The sequence below is a fragment of the Lynx rufus genome, unplaced genomic scaffold (genome assembly GCF_022079265.1).
Source record: "Lynx rufus isolate CCGP_SWC_20201006 ecotype Redwood Valley unplaced genomic scaffold, mLynRuf1.p SCAF_1, whole genome shotgun sequence".
Classification (NCBI taxonomy): Eukaryota; Metazoa; Chordata; class Mammalia; order Carnivora; family Felidae; genus Lynx; species Lynx rufus.
In genome coordinates, this window is record NW_025814823.1 from 82,940,151 (window position 1) to 82,960,747 (window position 20,597).

A 20,597-nucleotide genomic window follows, 5' to 3' on the forward strand; every position below is an offset into this window, starting at 1 on the left:
CACTGCCCTGAAGAGCTCTCGTGGGTCCCTCGCACAAGCTCCGACAATCTCTGAGCAGCCTCCCTTCCAGCACGAAGGCCCTGACTCATGGAAAGTCAGAAGAGCGCACTTCCTCAAAGTTACCATCTCGTAGGAAGTGCACTTGGCCTTACCCGACACGAGCCACTGGTGTAAAAACAGTCACGACTATTACCAAAGGTGGACAAGGTCTAAGGTTTGCAAGTGTGCAGAAGAACTACCCAGAACGACTGTGACATTTAAGTGGGGAGGAGACAAGAACTCATAACAGTCACAACACAAATGCCTCACTCTGATCCGGCATTTGCAGAAGGTGGACAAGCAGGAGGAGGAGGAAAACGAGGAAGAGACTCTGCCCAGTGTCCCCAGCTTCTCAGTGAGACCAAGTCCCATCACGCAATGCGAAACTACTTGAGACAAGAGGGCCAAGGCCCAGGCACCTAAAAATCTCTTCATCCTCCCAAACATGTCCTGCCTTTTTTCTCAGCAACAGGAGCAGTGATACTGCTTGTTGGTGTCAGCTTAGGAGAAATTTTCTTTCTGTCCTTTTCTGGGAGCGAGGAGGTGGGCATCAACGTGGGCCAGAACAATACCGTCTTGTAAGCCCCCACCGGATGCAGCCGACAGCTATTGCCTGCATTTTGCAAATGGAAAAATGAGTCTATGGAAGGGGAGGGTGCTTGCTCCGGGTCACCCAGCAGGCCAAGAGCACACAGGCATGCAGCCAGCCAGCCTGGAGACGAGGCTCCGAGATGAATGGACGGCCTGGCCAGCGTGTCCCCGAACAAGGAGGGGCGAGCGTGCATGTGACCGTGTGTATGATTCATGCATGTCTGCCCCTCCTCCAGATCAACTGTGGTGTTCCTCGTCATCTCGCGCCTTCAAGACCAGGACATTCAGGCAAGTCAGAGCCGAGACAGACCAGAGCAGACCAACAAAGGAAAGAAATCAAGAGCTCAGCACACCCCCCATCCAAGCTCAGGATCACCTTCACCACATTCTATTAACAGGTGTCCCTCAAGTTCAAGCCAGCACACCCACAGTTCACCTTCAGGGTCTCCAGCCCAGGCCCGAACTCAGAAGCACAGCCTAGGCCATTTCTGTGCTCAGACACAGGAGGCTGCCCTGCCTGTGCTAGGTGGAGGCCCCTGCTCCCTGAATGCCCCCTCCCACTACAAAGGTGAGACACAGATGTCTCCCCCTTGCAGCCCAGCCCCGCCCCCAAACATGGGGAGGGAGGGCCCCAAAGGGTCCCACGTGGGGGTAGACACGGCAGATGGGCTGGGTCGCGGCACTAACCTCAGCTGAGCTGGGTGTGTTTCTCTTGCTTGTTTAAAGTGGAACAGAAAGGACAGAAAGCCTCGCCAAGCAGCATCTTCAAAGCCCTTTCCTTCCACCCCAGGCCCCTCCTTGTCCGGTCCAGAGCCCACTCACGAACGTGCACCGGCAGGCTAGTGGAGATGCTCTCCTGGATCTTCAGGTGTCTCTCCTCACTCCCCTGCCTCACATACTGTGCCATTCTGGAGAGAAATCAACCTCTCCGCTCAACACACCAGTGTTCCAGAACGCTCCCAGGATGAGTCTGAGACTGGCTGTGCCAGGCCTGAACCATAAAGTCCTCAGACCCACTCCTGCCTGCTGTGCCCGGAAGCCTGGCACACTCCTCCACAGACAGACCCCCACCCAGGTCCCCTCCTGCTCCCCTTGATTAAGGAAGCACCTCAAACCCTCACACAGCTCAGTGGACCCAGGAACTGATGAGGGTTCTTGGCCGAAGGACCCTGGTACAGGCACCCTCCCTGCCCCCACGTCAGCGGGAGGGTAATGCTGAATCTCTCAGTGCGAAAGTGACAGCAGATCCCAACCAAGCGAACAGGGAAATGGTTGCAGGCAGCGTAAGTCCGCTTCTCAGCCAAATATCAACAGTGTCTCAGTGACGATCCATAAACCAAAATAAAGCAGACAGGAAACAACACGCTGATTTGGGGGAGCTGGAATTCCTCAGGCAGCATCGAATGTCATCAACAACTGACACTCAGTCACTGGGCGCCTGGCTGGGTTCCCAGCGGCCCCTTTTCACATGGGAATAGAAGGGACTGTGGAGGCAAGAAGGACCTGAGGACAGGCGACACTCTGGGTCCTCGGGAACCCTTTTCAACATAAGCTGCCCTCCCAGCCGCACATTTATGGCACCAACGTCTAACGGTCACTCGGAGGCAAGGATCTTGTTTTGGGGGGGAGGGGAAGGGGACGTGCACATCACCCTCCCGAGATAAAATGAATCCTCCAGATAAACCCAGGAAGTCCAGATATAGCCCTCCAGCCCACTCCAGAATCCGCCTGTCATTTCCCTCCCCCAGCTCATGGACCCAGTGACAAGGGCAGAATCCTCCCCGGTGACACAGCCTGAATGGCAGGCGCTGGTGGCCAAAAGCTTCCCCCCCCCCGCCCCGCCCCAGCCAGTTCTCAATGGAAGGGGGGGTGCTGGGGTGGCTCCCCGTCTCCCAGCCCGACGGAGCCCAGGACCGAGGGCACGCCACACACATCCGCCTACACGGACGCGCACGCCCGCACCAGTCCGCAGCCCCAGCCGGCCCCAACAGCCCTGAGGGAACGCGGGGAAGGAAGTTTCTGGGTGCAGCAGCGGAGGGCAGATGCGGAACCTGAGGTCGGCGGGTCGGCCCCCGGCCATGCACGCACCCAGGGCCCCCACTCGCGCACGCTCCAGGCGGGGACGTGCCCCGTGTCCTGCACCGCACCGCCCCCCACCCCGAACCGCGCCTCCAGGGAGCCGCTTCCCCCGGAGCCGCCGCAGCCCGGCCCGTCCTCGGGGGGAGGGGACGCGCGGCGCTCCGCCGCCCCCGGCGCTCACCGATCTTGATCTTCACGCTCTGGAAGACCCGGAGCCCTTCCTCCTCCACCGCCATGCTGGGTCGCCCGCCCGGGAGCTCGCGGGGCCTCGCCGGAATTCGCGCGCCGAGCCCCGCGGAGCAGCCGGAGCCCGAGCGGCGGCGCAGTCCCCGCGCTCTGCGCCAGACCCCGCGCGCGCCGGGTCCGCGGCGCCACCGCCGCCCGGCTCCGCCCACCGGCCTGCCCAGCTCCCCATTGGCCGCGGTCGCAGAGGGGCGGGGCGTGAAGGTTCCGCCCACAGCGCAACTCCAACTGTCCACTGGCTGAGGTCTAGGAGGCGGGAGCGAGACGGCTCCGCCCGCAAAACAGCCCCACCTCCACATTGGCCAAGGCTCGGAGAGGGGCGGGGTCGGTCTCTGGGAGGGATAGGAAGGGACCCCGCGGCGGTGGGGGGAAGGGGGGCGCGGAATGGAGGGGGAACGGGGCGGGGCGAGGAGAGGAAGGGGGGGAGCTGGGAGTGGGATGAGAAACCGGCGGGGGCGTGGGGTAAAGGACTGGGCGTGGGGCGAGGGGCGCAGGATGAGAGGATGCCGGGCTGGGGGTGGGCACAGGACTGGGAGGGAGCCAGGCAGAGCATGGGGTTGGACCCTGCAGGGGCACGGGGGGGGGGGGGGGGGCGGGAAGAAGGGAGACCCTGAGGCTTGGGAGGGGATCATCCAGATTAATGCGCTCAAAAATCTTGAATCCTAGATGTCCCTAAATCTACTGGACCTGAAGACGTGTCCCATTTCTGCGTGTTAGACAGCGGTGCTCTCTCTGTGGTTGAAGATGATTTCAGAGACCTCTGAGAGAGTAGTACACCCCGTGATCAGCCTGCAGCTCCACTCCCCCACCATGTCACTATCACCCAGCTGGAGAAGGGCCAGGCCTGACGGAGAAGGTCCTATCTGCCAGGGAGCCTCACGACCTAGCAAACATGTGCCTAGGGACTGAGAAAATCCACAGAACCGGATCCAGAGAATATTGGATTCTGGCAGGCAGGACAAGAACGTAGATCAGGTTAGAGTTTATTCATATGGGATCCTTCCATCATGATACAGGATTTGGCACCTTAGCAAGTACCCCATGCCACTAGCGTGGCCTTTGGAAGCTTATACAAAGTGGTGCCCCACACTAAGTGGAAATGCCAAACACCATGGCAGACAGCGGAGAAAAGCATCAAAATGCTCAGACAAGTGGCACAGGAGAGTAAACACATTCCCTAAGACCTGGAAACCTAGTTGTGGGCTAGGTTTCCTGGAAAGCCCAGAGGACACTCCATTTACAGAAAGGAGTGTGCAGATGAGACCCTGAGCTGTAGCTGGCATTCTAGGACTGGTCGGGGAGTCCAGATGCTGCTACAGAGAACACTGGGCTCCCTGACAGCAGTGACCATGATCACACAGTGACAGAGGGCGAGCAGTGATGTCTACCCACTAGAAGCAAGCCAGTTGCTATATTATACTGAGCACCAGGACTGGAGTGGTGGCTGTGCACTCTGAACTGCAAAGAGCTACAAGGTGGTCAGCTAGATGTGGTGTCAGGAGGGCACTTAGCCAGCCAGCGGGGTACTGCTCCGTTCTTGCAACCAAAGGAAATCAAAGATAGGTATGAGGAGGCTGAAGGAATTTGCCCCAATAAAACCTGTGAACCAGTTCTCATCTCCAGAACCCCCTGACTGGAGGAGAGGACTTGGCCACACATATGCATAAGGGTTCCCTTAGGACTTCCCCCAATGGCAGCTGTGGCCATTTATCCAGACATTTCAAGGGCAATTGGGCTTTGAGTCTGAATCGACATGATACCCAGTGACCCAAGATGTCATCATGCCCCTGTTAGAGTAGGACTTGTGAGGTCCAGGAAGTAAATAGAGGCCTGGCCCGGGGAAGGCTCACAGTAGGCCCACTGGATCCAGGGACCCACCTAGTGACCATTTATTTTCTCTGGCACTGAAGGTAAAATTGGCATAGACATACGTTACAGTTGTCAGAAAACCCATATTGGTTCCTTGGTGTTGGGGCTAAGAGTCACCCCAGCAGGGAGGGCCAAGTGGGGTGCCAGGATGGAAAATAAAAACCATAACACATCCTAGGGAAGATTGGGACAAAGACTCCCCTTAAACACCGGAAAGGTCATGTAACTCACCAGTCCCACCTATGACTCCAGACAGATTCAGGAGGGTGACAGTGGACCACACAAGCTCAACCATGCAGTAGTCCCAATTGCAGCCACTGTACCAAAGGTGGTGCCACTGCCAGGCCACGTCAGCACAGCCTCTGGCCGTGAAGCTGACATGTACACTCTTCTCCATCCTGAAGAAGAAAGAGAATCGGAAGCAATTTACATCATGTGGCATGGACTAATGCACACTTACAACCTGCCCCACTGCTAGGCTTCCCTGCCCTCTGTTATAAAACAGTCCAAAGAGACCTGGACCATCTGGGCAGGATTCAGAATGTTAATTGGCTCACTATATTAATGACATCATTTTAATTAGGCCAGATGAGCAAGAAGTTGGCAGTTCATTGGAGGCTTTGGTAAGACATGTGTGGTCTAAGACACACGTGCTCAGAGGACAGGAAGTAAATTTGCGAAGATTCAGGGCCTCCCCACATCAGCGAGGCAAGAGGTCCACGACTATGGGCCTCTCTTTCCCTCTACAAACCACAGAGACCAGCACAGCATGCTTCCAGGATCCCTTCCTTAACAAAGCCCAGCATCCACAGAACTGTGCAGGTACCCTGTCTTCTCAAAACTGTGTTCTGCACAAAGGAATTGATCGCTAGTTTTCCAAATTAAACTCAGTTCCCTTAGAGCTTATGATGATAGAAACAGGAAAATATTGGGGGATTAAAGGAAAAGATGAGACTTTGTTGAAAGTATCTATAATCTCTTTTGTTTATTACTCACTGTTAAATTTTTCCCTCTTTGATAGACCCTCTTTTGTGACACTCCGCAAAAAAATATTTCTTGAAAAGTATCAGTCTATCAACAGGTATTTATGAATTGCTAAGACAGCATAATTAGATCATTTATTAATCATATCTGATCAATAGACTTTCAAAGTGGCATAAAATAAGTGACTAGTATATAATAGAATAATTTTTATTATTTTTAAAGGTTTTTATTTATTTTTGAGAGAGAGCACAAGCAGGGGAGGGGCAGAGAGAGAGGAAGACACAGAACCAGAAGCAGGCTCCAGGCTGTGAGCTGTCAGCACAGAGCCCGATGCAGGGCTCGAACCCACGAACTACAAGATCATGACCTGAGCCGAAGTCAGACACTTAACAGACCGAGCCACCCAGGCGCCCCTAGAATAATTTTTAAAAGGTCCAAAAAAAGTAATGAAGGAAGAAGCTATTGTATCAAACATCTACAGTGAAAACAGCTACTGCAAAGAGTTCACAGCTCTGCTCTCAGTTTCCTGGTTTTCAAGGTGAAAACAGAAATATGGAAATATGGCATTTTATACAAGTTCTATTATTTAATACACAGAAGTGTGTTAGTTTTCCAGAAAAGGCTATTTTAACCAACTAAGCAATGTAAGGAATTGTTTTCATAAGGGACTTTCAGCACCTTGGGGAAGGATACTTTCAATCTCAAATGACTAAGTAACCTTTGCAACACGCTCACTTCAGCACCTGGCACAGAGTAAAAACTCAACTGGTATTTGTTGGATAAATGTACTGGAATCTCCTATTGTCTCACGAAAACTTTAGGAACATGATGTTAACTCATAGCTTTCTGAGAAGATTCATCCAGCTCTTGGGAGTTAAGGAGCTCAGCTCTCTCGTGGTCCAAGTGTCTATGAGACATGACACCACACACCTTTGGATGATGCTGTTTGGGCCACACAGAGCACAGAGGCATGCGGGGACACATCTACACTCAGGTTCCTTGTGGACACTCGAAGCCCAGATGTGCTGCTGATAGAAAGGAGGCCCTGTGCTCCGGACGCAAGTGGACCAAGAGGCCACACCGGAGGCCTTGGTGGTGCATAGCCATAGCTTTTCCGGGCAGCATGAGGGGCCACACCGCCTACCCTGCTCACGCCTCAACAAGCAACTGTGTGCCTGATGAGGGGAGGGAAGGGATGTCACATCTGGCTGGGAGCTGGGAAAACCCACTGGGATATTTTTCAGGCTCTCCTCCTGCTGTGGCAAATGAGAGGCCTCATTTTGAAACTCAGAGATAGACAGAGGCAGCCTGGATCCCTAAGTCACTACTGGAGAGCCACTGGGATCTGCGGCTGTGAAAGCGACAAGTGTGAAAGTTCCCTCAGGTAAAGCTGGTAAGATCTGGGAATCACGTAGCCCAAGCCTGTCCTACCCTTGCTAATAAAAACCTTAATGAAGCGTGTATGGTAAAATCCACAGCACAGGAAGCACCAGATGTTGGTGAGGATGCGGAGAAAGGGTATCCCTCCTACACAGCTGGTGGGAATGCAAACCGGTGCAGTCACTCTGGAAAACAGTATGCAGCGTCCTCAAAAAGTTAAAACTAGAACTACCCTGTGATCCAATAGTCACACTACTGGGTATTTGCCCAAAGAATGCAAAAACACTAATTCAAAGGGATACATGCACTGGATGTTTATAGCAGCGCAATCTACAGTAACCAAATTACAGAAACAACCCAAGTATCCACTGACTGATGAATAGAGAAAGAAAATGTAGCATACCTATCTATCTATCTATCTATCTACACACACGATGGAATATTACTCAGCCATAAAAAGGAATGAGATCTTGCCATTTGCAATGACATGGATGGAGCTAGAGGGCATTATGCTAAGTGAAATAAGTCATTCAGAGAGACAAATATCATATGACTTCACTCATATGTGGAATTTAAGAAACAAAACAAATTAGTGAAGGGAAAAGAGAGAGAGAGATAAATCCAGAAACAGACTCTTTTTTTTTTTTTTACATTTATTTGTTTTTGAAAGAAAGAGACAGAGACAGAGCATAAGCAGGGGAGGGGCAGAGAGAGAGGGAGACACAAAGTCCAAAGCAAGCTCCAGGCTCTGAGCTGTCAGCTCAGAATCCAATGTGGGGCTTAAACCCATGAACCACAAGATCATGGCCTGAGCCGAAGTCAGATGCTTAACCGACTGAGCCCCCAGGGACCCCCAAGAAACAGACTCTTAACTCTAGAGAATGAACTGAAGGTCACCAGAAGGGAGGTGGTGGTGGGGGCGGGGTGTGGTATGGGTGAGATAGGTGATGGGCATTAAGGGGTACACCTGTTGTGATGTACAGAAGTGTTGAATCACCATATTGTACACCTGAAAATAGCATTACACTGTAAACTAAAATCTAAATAACAACTTAAAAAATAAAATTTACATGGTATGCTATTTTATTAATACCAATGCAATAGTAATCAATATCAATTCAATCATCTGTGAATTTGAGTTAATAATAAAATACAACCCCAGATGTCCAGTGGATTTACCCATTAAATAGATTTGTGTAATGTCTTGATTGCTTATTATGAAAATATTTGCTCAAAATAACTTTTTATCATAATAAAGTTTAATTTGCTATTTTTGACCCGAATTAGTCAAATATCAAAGTACTTTTTGAAGACACCCCCTGAAATCAGCAACTAATTAGACTCCAAATCTTGTCTCGTTAGCTATGGCAGGAATATATGTATTTTTTTCCTTTTAAAATCTCCATCAAATTACCCCAGAAAAAGTTAAAAGGAGGAGGGCCCCTAATTCACACCATTTGAGATGGGCATGTGCTGTTAAGACCATCGTGACTCTCAGTATTCAACAGAATCACAGCGCAAGCTCCACAGGAGAAAGAGCCCAGAACTCTAGAAAACCCTCTGTCTGCCCCACAGGTGCTTCCTGCAGGGATCCAGACACAGAGGCCAAACACAAGTGCACCAGCAAGTCCTACCCTGTTCCTCAACACCATTACAACCCGGCAAATTGATTCATCAGCGGCCAGGAAGACCTGTTCCTTCTGTAAAACGTTAGACCCAACATAACAGTAAAAACTTTCAAAGGGTAAAAATGTATGTGTGTGCCCATCATTACAACACAAGTGTTTTTATTTCTCTTTATTTCCTTCAAGGTTTTATTAGTATTTATATGCATATAACTTGTTTAAATGCACATCTCTTGTGTTTAGCAGTTCATTTATTTAGCAAACCTTTATTGAGCACCTAGCACGTGTCCAGAACCTGCCAGGCCCTGCGGGAACACCAGAAAACAACACACACCCCTAACCTCAGGGCCCTTGAACTTCCTATGTAGTGACTATCACTGACAGCTTTCCCTCCGGCTGCACTTAGTTCAGTTTGGAACAAAATGGAAAAAAAGAGAAACAGAGGAGAAAATCCTAGAAGTAGGCACAGTCTCTGAGGTGTAGACACAACAGCAGCACTGCACAGAAAACTCGGAAAACTACCTTTGAAGCTGTGGTGGGGGGTCTGGGAACCGAAGAGCCCCCTCGGGACGGCCCCGCCCCAGGCACTGCCCTCATGCCTCCAAGGCACCAAAGGGAATGGATGGTCGCAACTGCTGAGAAGGAGATCTGCCAGAGTGCATGTCATGGGAGGCCAGCGACCACAGAGAGGAAGAAAGACAAAGCCGGGGGCTCGGGAACAGACGCGGTCTCTGTGGGCATGGGGACATTTGGTTTACCTTTGGGCACAATGTGAGGGACTAACACTGCTTCTCCACATCTATGGACTGTGACAGGCCACTGATTTTCTATTCCTGCCAAATAATGCGATGTGAACATAACCATTCCCCACGATGATCTCCAAGTGTGTTTGTAAAGTGGGCATAACAGCACCAGTGCACAGGGCTCTGGGACCACCAGTGGCATGGGGGGGATGGGACCACAGTCAAGCCAGACACCGCCAGTGCCTGGTGGCTTTTTCATCGTCACTCCCTGCGGGCAAGGGTGGGGCTCTTTCCTCCCTACCCTGCTGATGCTGCAAACCCCCTGAGCACCTGGTAGACGCCAGCTGCCCCCCAACCACGGCAGGAGCCGGTGAGAAGCACAACTCAGCTTTCGTTCTGGGGTCTCAGGATATGGGTCCCTGCGGGTTTCCTCAGCAGGATGTCAGCTGCCCCTCTAGGCCCCCACCCCCTTCTGAGCACAGAGCAAGAGCCCTCTGCCCTCCTCTGGGGTGTGCTTGAGGCCAGTGTAGAGGGTGGCTTCTGGCGACCAGAGGTGATGGTGAGCTCACGTTCCTCTGCAGGAAGAAAACCTCCTTCCAAAGACATGCACCCAAAGCCTATGTGTGATAGGCAGAACCCAGAAACAACCTCCAACCTGTCCCCCGACAGGGAGGACGCTGAACAAGCTCAACTCAGCAACAAAAAGGAACAAACTGCTGATACAAATGACAACCTGGGTGGACCTCAAGACTGCGAGGAGAGCCTGTCACACACACCCTACAATTCCACTTACAGCACTGTTCAGGGACAAGCTGCAGAGATGGAGAACAGACAACGGGAGGAGGGACCCTGTGGGACAGAAAGGGTCTGTGTCTTGTCAGCCTTGGTGGCCACGGGAATCTGCACATGTGCTGGAATCGCACAGATCTGCACGCACACGAGTGCATGTACAGGGTGCCCTCTGTGCACAGCAGGTGCATGGGACCATGCAGTCTTCTGGCTGGGGCCTTATATGCAGTCACTGCCATCCTGGAAGGTGTCACCGCTGGACTGGTGGTGAAGAGTACAGAGGATCTTTGCCTTGTTGTCTACAATGCATGTGAATCTACAGGTATCTCAAAATTAAAAAAAAAAAAAAAACTGAGGAAAGACAATATGGCAGTAGATACCAACGTGTCGACCGTCCCCTAAGGCTCCTGCTACAGCCCCACCTGGTCTTACATCCTCTCCTGCGGGGAGGCTGATCTCGGGCTACCCACAGGAAGGGTGTGACCTCATGTTTACCACCTGCACCTGAGGAAACTGTGCCCTCCTTGTCAAGAGGGGACAATCCTCGCTTGCAGACGCTGCCTTCTGGCGTGACCTCAGGAGACCTGATGCCCATCTGAAGACAAACATGGTTCCTGCTGGATCCCTTCCTTTTCCAGAATTTCCTTCATCTCTCAGAGGCTCGTTTGCCCCGCCTGCCGTGGAGGGACAGGCCGACATTCAGAAGCTCAACCGCCCCAGTCCCTCTCTTACACTGATGGATGGGGTGGCCCTCCTGGGAGTCACTCTCAGACCAACATTGATGGCAAGGCAGCTGGAGGTCCCGATTCCAGAAATGCCAAACTTCTTATTAAAAGTAAGTAAATACATATTAGGTCAAGACCTGATGTACTCACACAAACTTTATGTGACAATACCTATTGTAACAGACATAATGTCTTCTACAATTTTACATTCTATTCCAGATTCAGTGAAACTAATCTTGTTTATTTGATTTTTAATTGATTTCAGGATCCTTGATTAGGCAGTGAGCTACTGGTGTGCTACAGATACCAGTTCACAAGATCCAACCGTTAAATTTTCAAGAGTTTTGCCAGCTGGTTGTTGAACAGAATCATTATTAAAAATGAAATTATGGGGCACCTGGGGGGCCCAGACGTTTAAGCATCTGACTTCAGCTCGGGTCATGATCTCCCAGTTCATGAGTACAAGCCCCTCATCAGATTCTGTGCTGACAGCTCAGAGCCCACTTCAGATCCTCTGTCTCCCTCTCTCTCTGCTCCTCCCCTACTCACGTTCTCTCTCTCTCTCAAAGATAAATCAACATTTTTAAGAAATGAAATTATGTAGGGCACATGGTGGCTCAGTCAGTGAAATGACTCTTGATTTTGGCTCAGGTCGTGATCTCGCGGTTTGCTTAGGGGGTCGAGCCCCACAACAGGCTGGGCACTGACAGCGCAGAGCCTGCCTGGGGTTCTCTCCCTCTCACTTGTGCTCTCTCTCTCAAAAATAGATAAACACTTTGAAAAAGTTAAATTAGGTTATAAAATTACACGCACCGTGCTCTGGAGGCTGCGAATGCCTGTTATGTGGGGGAAATACTACCGGATGGCAGCTGTTTGCACGTCTTCCCACCGTGGAACGTTTGCGCCGTGGAAATTGGCAAACGCTACACACTCCCCCCGTTTCATTTCCAGCGGGATGTCAGGCACTTACCAGCACACGGGTGCTGTGAAGCTCAGTCTGAAAGCCCCCCCTCCCCCCACCGCTAGCTGGCTTCCTCCCCTCCCATTCCACCTGGCGCTTGATGGTGAAGAGACTTAAGGAAGGTTGCAGGAGTGGCTGGGCCGGGGCCAACGAGTGTCCGAGCAGGAGGGGTGCCCTCTCTGTTCACTCTAGGTCCAGTGCTGTACCCGAAAGTCCTGCCTCTCCTCTGTCCCCCCACATTGCAGGTGAGGGTGCCGGCATGCAGCTGGGCTGTGAGGCTCTGGGGCTGGAAGCGGAAACTTCTCCCACCCAGGGCTGATCGCCCCTCTGGAGCTGCGGGCGTGGAGGGTGGGGAGTAGGTCCCAGGACCCGCGGGCAGCCAGACACTGGTCTTCCTGCTTAGGCAGCTGGCGCTCAGCCCAGGGTGGGGTTCTGGGCCCGGGGGGGCAGTTTGGGGACTCAGCACCCAGCTCTCCCAGACCTGGTGGGTGAAAACATCTAAGTTCAGTTTGCAACAATAAACAGAACATTAATCTGCATCGAGACTGATGATACTCTGTAGTTTCATCTTTTTAAGAAAATCCTTGAGAATCTACTCCATGAATGAATTGGCCTATCCAAGCCCTAATAAGAGTGACAACGCAGATGGTAGTGAAACCGTGCCGTGCTAGGCATCACACCCTCCACGTCACCAGACCCTCACAGCAAGGTGACAAGTCCCTGTGGTCCCCGCTCCATGTAAGTGCAGAAAGTCTAGTGACTTTCCCAAAGTCATGCAGAACTTTAATTTTATGAAATTCTTCTTGCAGTCTTTTGCAAGAAGAAAAAAGTCCAGTGTCCATTGGACACCCTCTCCTCTTGCTTTGAGAACCAAACGTCAGGCTTTTTGAACTTCACACATTGTGGTTTTTAAACCATCGTGAAACAAATCTGAAGACCTTGCGTGTGGGTCCCAACATCTGAACATTTCACAGGCCGTCCCTGGGTGGGGCGCCTCAGCCTGAGTTGGATGAGTCACCTGCCACCCAGATGCTCACTTCCTTCCTCCTTTCCAGAGCAGGGCTCCCTGCAAGGGGACGAGGACTGTCCCCACTCTGCGGTGCAGCTGCAGTGGCCCCCAAGCAAGTCCTCCGAGTGTGTGTGTGTGTGTGTGTGTGTGTGTGTGTGCGCGCGCGTGTGTGGCCTGTTTTCCCTGCTCTCACCTCCCTTCACTCACACACACAGGCTCCTTTCACATCCATTGAAATAAGCAACTTTAAAAAAAGTGAAAAAAAGAAGAGTGACTAGACCCAAATGGGAATTAAAAGGTGGATTAAGATGAGAACTAAGGTCTGTGGCCTCGTAACCACTGTTGTTGTGATTGAGGATGTTTTCCAGTCTCACAGCTGTTCTGAACCTGACAACCACAGCCTCCCCTCAATAGTGGATTGAGGGTCCCAGAAGCTAAAGGTTGGTGGGTTTTGTCAGGTGTTGAGGGGGTGGGAAACCGCCAGCACAACTTCTGAGCCAGTAACGGGACAGAGACACCTTGCATGTGGATGTCCCCGCATTCCCTCTCCGCCGTTGAAAAAGGCAACTGACAGCGCATGGGGAGGACAGTGCACAGGTCCATCTCCTCCGGCTCCCAAGTTGGTTAGGGCAGAGCTGAGAGGAGTAAACAGGGGCAGGCCTCCAGCTCAGAGTGGGAGTCGGGTCCTGACAGTTTCCTCAGGTTCTTGTCTCCCTTGTGGGTTTTTCCCGGTGCGTGTCTCCATTTTCCCATGAAATAATCAGAAATACAAAACAAATGGTTGTACAGTGTTTTGAAATTCTTAGTCAAAGGGATGGTACCTGGTTGTTCCTCCTTTTTGAGAGGACTTATTCTCTTGTTTCATCTTTGTTTTCACATTTTTTGTTCCCTAAACTAAATGCCAACATTTAAACTATTGTGTGATCATCAGCACAGGACTCTCAAGACAGGTGTCCACAGGCTTTGCACCAACAGAATTCTCTACGACTCCCAACCACATCCACAATGCCCTTGAAAGTTTGGCTTTTCCCTGGACTTTAGAGGTAACTGGAAAGGCCCAGGTCAACCCAGAGCCCTGGCAGGGATGGCCAGCTCTGTTAGTTTCCTGAAACGATGGCGAAACGCTTCATCCCTGGCTCGGTCCTGGGCCGAGCTATGTGCCCTCTGTTAAAAACTCTGAGCGGCTCATGTCACTGCTGATTTTCTCCCCGAATCCAGGAGTCATGGGAGCCAAGGTATCTGAGCTCAGTGGGCCGCAGACACTGTAGTAAGAGTGTTGAGCGCACCCACTCAACTGCATTTCTCAGTCACATACTGTCATGAGGTAGGACACACAGTTTCCACTGTGGCCTTGACAGGCTGCTGCGACTGACCAAGTTTTCTTCACGGGCAGAGGCAGAGCTGGGGGCTCAGGGCCCACGTCCCCCACTCCACTGCCTGCAGCTCAGGTCATGCCCAGAGGCCCCATATTCGTGGCTCTCTACCCCTTTGCAAAAGACAGCAAGCCCCGAGACCACAATCACACACAGAAGTCACAGGAAGTTGGTATCACATGGGGTAATTTCGCAGGTAGCAGAAAATAACCAATACTATGTGCATTTTATATTAAGACAACTGTGAAATAATGGGGAGATGACAAAATTTTATAGGGCCTCTGTCTTTGCTTTGTCTCCATTTTTTTCCTTAAGAAATAAAAAAAATCCTAAGGGAAGTACAAATCAAAACCACAACGAGATATCACCATACCCTTGTTAGAATGGCTACTATCAAAAAGACAAGAGATAACAAGTGTCGGCAAAGTGAAATAAGGGAGACGGAGACAAATATCCTGTGATCTCACCTGTATGCGGAATCTAAGAAACAAACAAAGCAGAAACACATTCATAAACACAAAGAACAAACTGGAGGTTGCCGGAGGGGAGGGGTGGGGGATGGGTGAAACAGATGAAGGGGGTGAGGGGTACAAACTTCCAGCTATCAAATAAGTAATTCAGGGACATGGAAAATACATCATGAGGAATGTATTCGACCACACTGTAGTAACTCTGTATGGTGAAAAAACGTACTGTGGTGAACATCACATGGTAATGTATAATTGTTGCATCGATACATTGTGCACCTGAAATTAATATAACATTTTATATCAACTGTACTTCAATTAAAAAAAGAGAGGTTACATTTCTGGTCACACATGTCACAAAAGCACCTTATTTTCTTCTCTGTCCCAGTGAAGACATTTCACAGATTTTTTTTACCAAACTGGGCACACCCACACGTCACCCACAAAACACAGCAAATTCAAAAATGTGGTTGAGTAAACAGGCACCAAAGTCCAGAATATCCTTCTGTATCTTCTTCCTTCAAAAAAATCTGTGATTACCAGTGTCACTGTTTACTGGAGCAAAAGAGAATTTTCTTTTTAATTATACACCCTGCACTCAAGTACTAATTATGCCAATCACAAGTGTCTCCATCACTGCTGATGGCAGAATCTGACTGCAAGTGGTTTGCAAATATATACGCCTGGTGTCTCAGCAACTAAGTCAACTGTTGGGTTTCCTCCAATTTTGAAGAAGGGTGATTAGCATGTGCCACCTGCTGGAAATAATGACAACGTCCTCATGTGAACAGAGAAGCCTGGAAGGGGGCCCCAGAGCAACCCGGGCACCGGGGCCTCTCAAGTCTCTGCAGATCTCAGCTGAGTTGAGACCACTCCTTTCGGCCCAGGGAGCTGGTGGTCAGGCCACCGTCTGGCAGCTGAGTGGAGCTGTTCCATATCTTCCCCAGCCTCTGGGCTACAGAGCACAGAGCCCTCCCTGGCCCCTCCCCAGACCAGCCTGGACCCCAGCACCCCTGGAGCAGATTCTCAACCCTTAGCTGCCATCATGTCCCAAAGGGCCAGATGAAAGCAGCTGGGCAACCCCCCTGAGGTCCTGATTCAGCAGGTCCAAGGAGGCCCAGAGCCTGCATTTCTATCCAGTTCCCAAATGATGCTTCACTGTCCTTCCAGGAGCTGGCGACCAACATGTCCAGTCTGCCAGGAACTAAGGAGGGCTCTCAGGACGTGGCACTTCAGCTTTAAAACTGGAGCATTCCTGGGGCAAACCAGGGCAAGTTGGCCTCCTGGGGACCCCATTTTGAGAACAGCCATCTGAAGTATGTACCCCAGTAATGGAGTCATGCTTCTAACATTTACTGTTCAAAACTGTGTATTTTTATTGCAGACTTCCTCCTCTGACACGTAAATGCATGAGGAAGACAGCAGAGTAAGTCGTGTGGTCTACCACAATCTCCTTTCTTTTAACAAAAACTTCATTTTCTTTGAATTGTCTTTATTTTCTTTTAATGTCTGAGAGAGAAAGGGGGCAAGGAGGGGCAGAGAGAGAGAGAGATAGAGAGAATCCCAAGAAGGCTCTGTGTCATCAGTGCAGAACCCAACGTGGAGCTTGATCCCACCAACTGTGAGATCATGACCTGAGCCAAGATTAATAGTTGAACGCTTAACCCACGGAGCTACTCGGGCGCCTGTGAATTGTCTTTAAAAGTAACATGTGAGAACTTCCACCCTCTCCTGCTAAGTAAGTTACGGTTTCTTGGATCATGGAAAATCAATCCAGCCCTAGGCTGGCACATGACGGGGCCTGCTGTAAAACAATCAGTGGACCCATCATTAGTTCTTTCCCAGGACTATGGGCAGGGGACACTCAGATGATGAAGCAGGCAGCAGTGGGAACCGATGCTGGACACAAGCACAGGAACGGAGCACCCCTGAGTTGGGGGAGCATGTTGTGCATGTCAGGTGCACGTCACAGTCCGAGCGGCAGGGGCCTGAGGTGGAGAATATACACGCAGAAAGTCAGCACTCTTCTTAGTGCAGGAAAAGAAATTGGTGGCCTAGAGGCCCAGGGCACAGAGTCAAACTCCTTCAGCACCCCATTCTGAAGGCCCTCGAGCTGTCAGGGACCCCAAGCAACCTGCAGAGCCAGCCTCTGAGCCCCTCCGAATGTGACTCCAGCTTCTAAATTTCCTTCTCCCTGGGGGTCCCGCCAGGGTCAGTCCACTGCCTGCTTCAGGGCCAGCAGGGTGAGTTCTCACTTCCTTACACACACCGCATCAGTTGAGACAGATGATAGATAGATAGATAGATAGATAGATAGATAGATAGATAGATGATAGATATTAGATGATAGATAGATGATATATAGGTAAATAGATAGATGATAGATATTACATGATAGATGATAGATATTAGATGATTGATAGATATTAGATGATAGATAGATAGATAGATAGATAGGTAGATGATAGATGACAGATGATATATAAAAGATAGATAGGCGCGCCTGGGTGGCTCAGTCGGTTGAGCGTCTGACTTCGGCTCAGGTCATCTTCTCTCAGCTTGTGCGTTCAAGCCCCACGTCGGGCTCTGTGCTGACAGCTCGGAACCTGGAGCCTGCTTCAGATTCTGTGCCTCCCTCTCTCTCTCTGCCCAAACCCACTTGCATTCTGTCTCTGTTTCTCTCAAAAATAAACATTAAAAAAAAGATAGATAGATGATAGATAGATAGATAGATAGATAGATAGATAGATATTAGATGATAGATGACAGATGATATATAAATGATAGATAGATATTAGATGATAGATGATAGATGACAAATGATATATAAAAGATAGATATTAAGTGACAGATGATAGATAGATGATAGATAAATGATAGATATTAGATGATAGATGATAGATATTAGATGATTGATAGATGACAGATGATAGATGACAGATGATATATAAATGATAGATAGATGATTAATAGATAGGCAGACAGATAGATGATAGATAGGTTCTGGGGTGCCTGGATGGCTCAGTCAATTGAGCATCCAACTTTGGCTCAGGTCACAATCTCACAGTTTGTGGGTTTGAGCCCCCATTCGGCTCTGTGCTGACAGCTCAGAGCCTGGAGCCTGCTTCGGATTCTGTGTCTCCCTCTCTTTCTGTCCTTCCCCGGCTTGTGCACTCTCTCTTCCTCTCTCTCAAAAATAAATAAACATTAAAAATAATAACAAATAAATAAATAATCATTCAAATTAATTTGGTCATTTTAAAAAATAAAATTCAAATTTACCTTCAAAGACAAAAACTTCCAAAGAACGTGTCACTGCTTTGAAGAAGCATAAAAACGCTTTGAAGGGCAGCGGCATCGCCTATGTGCAGCACTGAACGTGTGCTCTGCCCTCTGCCCACTGCCCACCCAGCGTGCAGGCTCTGTGCAGGACCCTGGGTGTGCCAGGGTCACTTGGCTCTGCATACCACAAGGCCGTCATTGCTGCTGGCACCGTGCCCACGGTGACAGAGCCGGTAAGTGGCAGAACCACAGTTTGCATCGGTCCCTGCCCCCAAGCCCACGCTCAGTCCCCCAACGCGGGAGCCCCTCTACTTAAGCATAAAGGTGTAAAGGTGGTCCCGGGGCCCCAAAGCACAAGGTCTTTCCACCATTCTGCTTGGAAGAACTACCCTCGTTTGGCTGAATAAGTTGTCACTGGCTGGTTGAAAATCAAGTGACCCACTACTTGCCAGCCGGTCTCCTGTTGGTGGAGACGTGGCCGTTAAGAGGAACCTGCTTCGGATTCTGTGTCTCCCTCTCTCTCTTCCCCTCCCCCACTCGCTCTCTCAAAAATAAATAAACAAAAACATTTTAAAAAGTTTTTAAAACATTTTCTTGTGTTCCTGAATAATCTTTCTTCAGGGTCTTCTTCACGAGGCCTGCCCCTCCCTGGGGGCGTGCGCAATCACCAACTCCCCCCTCACCCTGTGACCTCTCCGCCTGAGCCACCTCTCCCCTTGGGCCTCCACTGTCAGGCAAGAGCCACAGCCTCTGGTCTCCTATTCCATTCGTGGTCCTGGCTTTATGCATATTCTAGTTCCCTTACTGCATTTTAGGAGGGTCTCAGCAAACGAAAAGGTAGAAAAGGCAGTTGTCGTTTGTTTCTAGGAGTTCCTTGTTTTGCTTTTTCCACAGAGGTCGATCATGCCCCTGGTACAAAGTTCAAACCCTGGGGAGGGTAGTGGTGACCTGCAGACCCGCCGCCACTCACCCGCCCGCGGCTGCGAGCGCTTCCGCGCAGAGTGCGTGGTCTGTGCGCGTCCAAGTAGAGACTTGTATCTGCACATGTGTAAACACGCCCTGCGCACGGGTCCCCACTGTTTGCGTCCCGTCGTCCGTGTTTTTGTTCATCTAAGTCACCAAATACAGAGCTACCTGGCTAAAAAAAAAAAAAAAGCTTCTGCATAGTTTTCCATTGTACAAATGTGTGGTGGCCTGGAGTTTTCTCCTCTTACAAACACCTTCTTGCGCACATTTTTCTCTTTGTCTTTCAGCACAGGGCACGTGTTCACGTTGGTTAGTGGCTCTGCTCCATACACTCAGACACGCAGCTCCTTTTGTCCCGGCATGCTCTGAGCCTGTGTGGTGGCAGCCGCATTCCTGGTCCGGCCCCAGGAAAGGCAGAGGAGGCACAGCTGCGACCCCAAGGCCACAGCCTAGAAACAACACGTGGCTCTTGCACTTCCTGCCCACCTGAGGGGACCTGTGGACACCTTTGACCCTTTGCCCACGAAGGAAGAGAGAGTGGGATCTGTGCAACTTGCAGACCCCATCACTGACCTTGTCAGTTTGCACTTGCTGCTGTCACGAACCCTCTTACATCGTTAAGGCCCGTGTGTTTCTTTTGCTGTGAAATGTCTATTCATCTTATGGCCCATTTTACTTTGGGCCTATGGTCTTCTGGATTAATTTGCTGGTACTCAATGTTGATTAAAGAAACAAACCTTTTGTCTATGATTATTGGTTGCAAATACTTACCCGGATTGGTTATTTTGCCATTGTGTGTATGCTGGTTTTTTGGGGGGTGGTGGTGGGGTGACGATATATTCTATTTTTAAGTAATGAAATTTACTCATCTTCATTCTTTTATTTTCTGGAGTTTTGTATCATACTTAGAAAGAACTTCTCCTCTTGTGTTATTTTTTAAATCGCTCATATTATCATTTACTCCCTTCATGCTTTTATTTGCTCCAATTAAATTTTTATTTATCTAGAATTTATTTTGGTGAGAGTTGTCAAGTGGGATTGAAGTTAATTTTTCAGATTGCTATTTAGTTATCACAAGACTGCTTGTTGACTAACCCTTTAGTTCATGATTTGAAATGTCATTTTTATCAGTAAATTCCTATATAAACTTGAGTATATTTCTGTACTTCCTGATTGGTTCACCTATCTGTCATTTATATATCAGCATAACCCTACTGCCATGGCTCCTTTTCTCTGGCTATTTACCTTGTCTATTTAAAAAAAAGTACATACTACATGCTAACATTTTTTTCAGGATCTTTTGCCTGATATGGCTATGTCCATTCTTTCATTGCACACCCTCCGATCTCCTGTTTCAGGTGTGTTCCTGCACACAGCACATTGCTGCGTTTTGCTTTGTGATTCAACACCAAGATTCGAGCTTATCTCAGGGCATTTACTGAGTATCAGGAATGCACAGTTAGCCCTGTTTC

At 49.9% G+C, this 20,597-nt stretch overlaps 1 protein-coding gene across 1 annotated transcript in view; it reads right to left on the minus strand.

Annotated features, from left to right (window-relative positions):
• Positions 1-3,038, minus strand: part of RASA3 (RAS p21 protein activator 3) — a 120,490-nt gene extending 117,452 nt beyond the window's left edge. Inside the window, exon 1 of the mRNA XM_047082132.1 lies at positions 2,891-3,038. Within this exon, the coding sequence (XP_046938088.1) occupies positions 2,891-2,945 (55 nt within the window). The 5' untranslated portion in view covers positions 2,946-3,038. The remainder of the gene's footprint in view (positions 1-2,890) is intronic.
• Positions 3,039-20,597: the final 17,559 nt, after the last annotated feature.